General features: G+C 44.3%; 1 protein-coding gene across 1 annotated transcript; it reads right to left on the bottom strand.

Annotated features, from left to right (window-relative positions):
* Positions 1 to 1065: 1065 nt before the first annotated feature.
* rfesd (Rieske (Fe-S) domain containing) lies at positions 1066 to 4732 on the bottom strand. Its single transcript, XM_007893084.2, has 3 exons — positions 4579 to 4732; positions 2417 to 2451; positions 1066 to 1326 (listed from the first exon to the last, which is right to left on the bottom strand). The coding sequence occupies exons 1-3, from the start codon at positions 4730 to 4732 to the stop codon at positions 1066 to 1068; spliced, it is 450 nt and encodes a 149-aa protein (XP_007891275.2).
* Between the last annotated feature and the right edge of the window lie 2891 nt (positions 4733 to 7623).

Below are 7623 nucleotides of genomic sequence, written 5' to 3' on the forward strand. Positions count from 1 at the left end.
CAGGTGTGGAGAGTATTGGGAAAGTAGGAGGAAATCAAGGGTGAGGGATAATGCAGGAGTGGGTGAGGTAGGAATAAATCAGTAATAGTTTGGAGGTGAAAGAGGCGAGTTGATTGACAGGATGTGAAATTTGAATCCCAGCTCAGTATCAAGCAGCTCAGCAATGGTTCACTGCATTAGTTCATCCTCATTAATGAGATTCAGCTGCAGAAAATTATGGCTCGTGCAGGACTTGATGTCAGACAGGCATTCAATCATATCAGTCAGATTCCGAGAGCAGAGATGAAGAGTTGGTTACTATCGGCACAGATGTGGCAGTTAAACCTATGCCACAGAATTCTCCAGGGGCCAGGAAATAAATGAGAACAGTATGGGGGTTCAATGGTGCTCTTGTACACTAGCAAATGTGATTACTCACATGACAGAACTCTGAATAATGTACTCTCACCTTTAAATCAGCCCACTGCAATTAAATCCAAGAGCCCTTGAGTCAAGAGGAGTGGGATTAGGCCAGGGGCTTGGAAATAGAACTTAAAGCTACATTATTAATTGGAGGTGTCTGAATGAAACTGGAATAGCAGTATATACCCTTTCTGTTTACAGTTTGTATACCAAGTTCTCATATCAGATGTACATTTGTATTAAATGTTATAACTGCAGCTGGTGCTATTGCGCATATCAAGGAGGTAATACTGCACTGAAGAGTATTGGAGATGTGGGTGTCTGAGTAAGGGCAAGATCAGGCTTGGCTGTGATACTCCCACTGTCACAGTGCCCGCCAACACACACACACACACACACACTGAAGAAAGGTCACTTCACAGAGGTATCACGGCATGACAACAATCTAAGCCATACTCCAGCAGGCGAAGAGGAGGGAAACTGGTAAGGGAAAAAGCACATATCTCTGTAGGAAAAACTAACACCCTACAACATACACACTGCTATCCATTTCCACAAGAAGGAAATGTTTCAGTTACAAATATTGTAAATTAATTATAGGTTCCATAAAAAATAGCTTTTTAAATAATCCATTTCACTGGACAAACAGCCAAAATTATTTGTTTAAAATGCCGACAACTTTTTGAACTTTTCAGATAAATAATAATCTGAATCTCTATGCGTGCTCATATCCAACAGAGTCAAATAAACATGTCCATTTTTAATAGTCACAGTGTGAGTCCTTTGTTTCACTCCTTTGGAGACCCAAGGAGTGGGTGCGATGGGGTTTTTGGGGTCCACTGATTGATAAAGACCTTTTCCTTCAGACAAAGTGATTTTGTACTTGTGCCATGGGCAGACAATACATGGCTCCCCATTAATATCCTAAACAGAGAAAGATAAAGGGCCTAAGGTTCAATACATAAAAAGGCCAACCATTTATCTGGGGTGTAAGAAAATACAGTGGAGAACAGAGTTTGAGATCATAAAATCTGTGTGCAGTTCCTAACCTAAAAGAAAATATGGCACACATCCAGGTCAGCACAATTTCACTTCCTCTTTTATGTGCAGCCTCCTCAGCTTCCGCTGCCCCGAGCTCAGACTCCCAGTGAATTGTGTGATGTGCTTTGAAACATCCCCCAAGGTAAAACGTTATATAAATTGCTGTCAGTCAATATCAACATCAACTACTCCCACTTCAGCTTAACCAGATAGAGTAAAGCTTTCTCTTCTCCAGCTGAAACAGAACAGTGGGTATTTTCCACTGGATAGTATTTTTACTAACATTTGGGGTATTGCCCTGTGCTAATTTTGTCATTGTCTGTATATTTACCAGCAAACAAATCTCACTTTGTTTTTGAACTAAATTCAAAAAGCCTCCAAAACACCTTTTCCTGCTTCCCAAACAAATTGTCCTTCTCACCTGAGTGAACTTGCATAATTGCACCAAATTAGGAGCACTTTGGAGCTACGGAGTCCTGTAGCTCGGTGGTTAGAGCACTTGCTTTGCAAGCGAGAGACCTGAGTTCAATTCCAGGCAGGGCGAAACCTTGGGCAAGTTTCCTTACTCCACACACCTAATAATAATCCCTCCAAAACCGAAAACAATAATAAATTGGTCATTTTCAATCTACGACTGTTTGTGGGACATTGCTGTGCCCAATTGGCTGCCGCGTTCGCCCACAAATATACAATCAATTCACTTTACGGTGTGTTCTGTGAAGCGCTTTGGGACGTCCTCCCGACGTGAAAAGCGCTATATCAAATGCAAGGATTATTATTATTATTATTATGACTACATGACCACCAAGAACTAGATTGAGATGGTCCAATCCCATCTCATGTAGGACCATAACAGAACTAAAGAAAGGAGGACAGGAGAAGATCACCATGTTAAGTCCAGGCCCCAGCAGTGCTGCAACATGGCTAAATAGCAACTCTGTGCAAAATCAGATATTTCTATTAACAAATTTACCTCAATTTCTCCAAGGTGTAAAGGTCCTCCTGCATCTGGGGAGAAAATCATATGCAATTATTACTTTTTTCAGCCATTTTTTCAGGGTTGGGTGGGTGGTAGGAGATAAGCAGGGTCTCCAAGGAGCTGAGTTGGCTTCAAGGTGATGTACTTGGCAAGTAAATGTAAGAATCGAGTCAATCCTCTGTTGCAGTCTTGACAGTCCTCTTACTGAGCCAGGCAGGTCCACAGTATTCTAGGGCATTGCTGATGATAGACCAGCCAGACTGGCTCTTTGACAGAACTTGGAGGGACAGAGCAGCTACTGGGGGCAGGAGATTCTCCCACTCAGCTCCTTTTAACCCTAAAACCAAAGTATTACTAGGTAGGGTGGTCCTAGCTTTCCAGGCAATGGGAAGCTTGCTAAACAGTGTTCTCCATGGCAAGCTATGCAGCTTTAGCTAATTAAACTCTAGCAGTACCCCAATGTACATTCTGTGGTTCCCAAGTCTTTGTTCTTGGGAGTCCTGTAGCTCAGTGGACCTGGGTTTGATTACTTACTCCACATGCCACTGTTTACCTAGCAGTAAGTAGGAACCCAATTGTTTGTCAATTGGTGGATCGCTTTTCCGAGAGTAATAATCGCTTTTTAAAAAAAACGTTGATAATAATTTGGTCACTCAATCCACGTCTATTTGTGGGATACTGCTGCCCGCAATTGGTTCAAGTTAGGCCACGGGCACTGGGCGAAGTCGATTTTCTGCTTGTGCCGCTTCCACAATTCAAACACTCTCCGCGCTGCGCATGCGTGACCGGAGCCCACTCCACCCACAGCAGCAGCGTCGAGCAGCCTATCTTTTAACATTGACAATGAAAGATACTGTGAAAGTGTGCTCGCAATTGTTAGGTGGCTGGATTACCGAGGTGACCTCAAACCAGATTTCTACTATATCAACATGGGAGACCTCAGTGATCTGATCACCTTGCCAATCATATAATCCCATTCCTCCCCCATAAAAACAATACACTACATGCAGTAACTGAAAGTACATCATTTACTAAACTACACAGATAATAAGCAAATATATTAGATCCTGTAACTTTAATGATCTGCATTTTTGAATCGGGGGCATGATTTGAAAGAGTTTTCCTGTGCTATAATACTACCTTATCCATTAACACAAAGCATATGAAGCAATAATTTCTCTGCACAAACATCCTTCACAAAAGCAATGGATGCCAATATTGGAAACAGAAGTGTATTATGTGTGTGGTTGTGTGAGAGAGGGAGAGAACCTTAAACAAAAACTTCCTTGTTCCTAGATGTCACCACACTTTGCAGTTTAGACAGTACATTTATATGTAAAGATGTGAGGATTGATCTAAGTGGCAACATTTCAGATGCTTTCTAATCCAGTCTGGCAGAAGTTATCCTAAAATGTAGCTATCAACTAAGATAATGGTCCTGGAGCATTTCAACCATTTCTCTGAAGTGACCACAAGACAACCCTATTATAACGCAGTTGTTTGGGTCCAGAAATTCAAAACCATGTTATATACATGCTAAAAAATGACCATCTTTCAAGTTGTCAGGTTGCCAATGCCATTGCTTCCTGCATGTTGGATGTGCAGCCATGCATGCTATGTGCATGAAGCATTGCTGACATCAATTCTTGCACATTTCACATGTGCAATGCACAGGAAGCACGCTGGGATTCTATCCTGCTTGAAGGGCACTGTATAACAACAACATCAACAACAAGATTCCATTTATAGAGCGTCTTTCACGTCGGGAGGACGTCCCAAGGCGCTGTGCAGTTGGGTCAGGACCCGAGCAGGGGGGAAATGGTCAGGGGGAGGGAAGGGAGGGAGCGAGGAGGGGGTAAAGAGTCGAGAGGGGAGCTGAAGGCACGGTCAAAGAGAAAGGTCTTGAGACAGGCCTTGCAGGAGGAAATGCAAGTTGTTGTTGCTATCTTTGTTAATTTATGACATCAGTGTTTCCTGCCTATATTGAGCAAGAAGCAGTGACCTAATGACCCAAAAGCCACCCATTTTCTAGCAGCTGGAGCCAGGTGTCCAATGCTGGTCCATCGTACATTGTAAGTGGACCCATGTTATACTAGGATGCATTTTGACAGGGATGCCCTGTAGTTGATGTTACCTCAACTGCTGTCACTACTTACGATAACAGCGCAAGTCCATTGCATAAAAATTCCCACTATGATAGAAAATTGCAACTTCTCTGCCGTCAACAACAGTTGTTAGCCTTTTACATTGCTTGAGATCTTTCTCACTTCCTACACAAACTGAAGAGTCAGCCACTGAAGAAGAAGCCATATCGACACCCTGATAAAAAAAGATATAGTAGGTGTTAGGATCAGTAAACTCCTCAGATGAACACACGTTTTGATATGTTAGATATCTGATTATGCATATTAATTAGCAAATGGAACCAGCCCCATTGTGGATATGCAATCAATGCAGATAATTGGATATCATTCAAATATAAATTGACTATAGTGCTAATTAAAATATTACAAATACAGTCACAACACTTTACAGCATTTCTCGTAGAGTGCTTTGTGACGTCTTGACAATGTGATAAGGTGCCGTACCAAAATACAAGGATTATATTATTGCATTAGATGCCATACTGTAGTTGGATACCCTGCCAATCCTCATCTTTTCTGGTTCTCTTTCTCTCACTCTGTGTCTCTCGAGAATTCTCTAAGTTTCTGTCCCTTTCTGCAATTTTGTTTTCTACCTCTTTCTCTACACTATATAAAAGACATACTTTTTCACAACTTCAAAAGATCCAGTTGTGCAGTTACTTTAGAATCTTACTATACATTTAATTGTATCCTTATTAACCTCACACACAATTAAAATCAGTGTATTTTTCCTCTGGAGAAGGTGATCTTATTCCCAGTGCCTTGGGACTTCCTCCCGACGTGAAAAGGCGCTATACAAATGTAATGTTGTTGTTGTTGTCGTTGCGATGCAACTGGCATTCAGAATTATCGCGTAAGATCTCTCTACAATGTAATAATCCTTGCCTTTGACATAGCGCCTTATTACATTTAAAACAGTATAGTGATCAGCTTAGGATTTCTTATTTAAAGATGCATTTTGAATGAATACTATGATGAACTTTTCTGTCAAAACCTATCTATTTTATATATATTAAAAAAAATCTGACTCACTGAGTTTCTGGTATTAGCTTCTGCTGTCTCTAAACTTAACACTAGGTGCTGCTGTAACTAACGGATTAATCAGAATACNTTTTTTAGCTGTTGCATTCAAACAACTTGGAAAAAGAGCAGGATCTGAGTTGTGCACATCAAACTTACTTAGAATTTCCTCATTCAAAGAAATATTTCAGGTCTAGGCTTTATTCTCGAGTATCCCAGGGAAACGTACCCTCCTGCATCTATGCTGGAAACATCAGAGATCCAAGATCAGGTTGTGCCCACGCACAATCCAACAAAACCGATATTTACTAAAATATTGGTTTCAAGAAGCATCAATTTTAAAGGTTAAAAATTACAACAGGCAAAAGTCTGAACATACAGTCCCTAATATCATTAATTAGGAGTAATGATCACTCGTTTGACTAGGGAGAAAATATAATAATCCTTGCATTTGATATGAAACCAGTGTCCAATGGTTGTAACTCCTGCTTTATCTGCTTGCCATAGTTCCTTACATTATAATTATTATTATTATTATTATTATTATGCCAGTCCAAACATTTGCCTGATTAACAACAATAAAATTACATTTGTAGAGTGCCTTTCACGTCGGGAGGATGTCCCAACACTGTATAACAACAACAACAAGATTCCATTTATAAAGCGCCTTTCACGTCAGGAGGACGTCCCAAGGCGCTGCACAGTTGGGTCATGACCCGAGCAGGGGGGAAATGGTCAGGGTGAGGGGAGGGAAGGGAGGGAGCGAGGAGGGGGAAGAGAGTCGAGAGGGGAGCTGAAGGCACGGTCAAAGAGAAAGGTCTTGAGACCGGCCTTGAAGGAGGAAAGGGAGGAGGCGGCGAAGGCACTGGGGGAATGGAGTTCCAGAGCCTCGGGGCTGAGAGGCTGAAGGCCCGACCACCGATGGTAGGGCGATTGGGGCGGGGGATGTGGAGCAGACTGGAGCCAGAGGAACGGAGGGTACGGGCAGGTAGGTAGGGGGATAGTAGGTCGGAGAGGTAGGAGGGAGCGAGGCCGTGAATGGCCTTGTAGGTGAGGATGAGGATCTTGAATTCGATCCTCTGGGGGATGGGGAGCCAGTGGAGGCGAGCGAGGGTGGGAGTGATGTGGTCCCGAAGCCTGGTGCGGGACATTACACGAGCCGCAGAGTTCTGAATGACCTGCAGTGTGGAGGGAGGTGGCGGGAAGGCCGGCGAGGAGAGGGTTCCCATAGTCCAGCCTTGAGGTGATAAAGGCGTGGACCAGGGTTTCAGCAGAGTGAGGGGTGAGGTAGTGCCGTAGTCTGGCGATGTTCCGGAGGTGATGGAAGGCGGTGCCAGTTGTGGTGCGGATGTGAGGGAGAAAGGACAGCTCAGGGTTCCTGACTGCCTTTGAGAGGTGGCGGCGCCTGAGGTGCATTCAGCCGCTGTGCCGAGGGTCTGGAGTGTCTGGCCCGTCTTCAAGTCACACCTGAAGACTTTCCTCTTTGCCTTCAGTCGCTGCCTCTCTTTCCAGCTCACAGTCAGACCACACAGCTGGTGGGTGCTCCTCCAGGCTGTCTGTGTAAAGACGGCCTTGTGAATGCAAGTTGTTGACATTGATGGTAAATCGTCTAGTTTTTATTGGGACAAAAAAAGAAGTCCCGGATCACTGTGCTGGACTCTCCTGCCAACCAGACGCCAGAGGGACACTGCAGCCCAGCAATGGGATCATGTAACCGGGGGGGAGTGGGTTTCGCCCGCTGGCTTCACGTGACGCAGGAGCAGCCATCAGATGGCTGGAGGGGGGCTGTGATCACGTGACTCGAAGGGTGGGCGCGGGGGTGACCGTGACTGTCGTCACGTGACTGTATAACGTCCGCAGTCTCCATGACATATGGGTCCTGTTCCGTCACCCAGCCCGGGCGGACCGTGCGCTGTTTGAAAGCAGCTACTGAGACTCGAGCGCGAGGAGACGGGGACAAGTGCAGCAGCGCCCGGGGCTCGCGGCACCCTCCTCACCCTCTTGGACAGGCATCTCCAGTGCTGCACCGGCGCCGTT

This window comes from Callorhinchus milii, unplaced genomic scaffold (assembly GCF_018977255.1).
Source record: "Callorhinchus milii isolate IMCB2004 unplaced genomic scaffold, IMCB_Cmil_1.0 Scaffold1, whole genome shotgun sequence".
NCBI classification, from domain to species: Eukaryota; Metazoa; Chordata; class Chondrichthyes; order Chimaeriformes; family Callorhinchidae; genus Callorhinchus; species Callorhinchus milii.

Excerpts from the sequence above, each read along its gene's own strand:
- rfesd (XM_007893084.2), bottom strand. The coding sequence starts at position 4,732 with ATGGCTTCTTCTTCAGTGGCTGACTCTTCAGTTTGTGTAGGAAGTGAG. Across the intron at positions 2,452-4,578 it reads AATGGACTTGCGCTGTTATC|ATGCAGGAGGACCTTTACAC; the intron begins GTAAGTAGTGAC and ends TTTTCTCCCCAG. Across the intron at positions 1,327-2,416 it reads TACACCTTGGAGAAATTGAG|GATATTAATGGGGAGCCATG; the intron begins GTAAATTTGTTA and ends TTCTCTGTTTAG.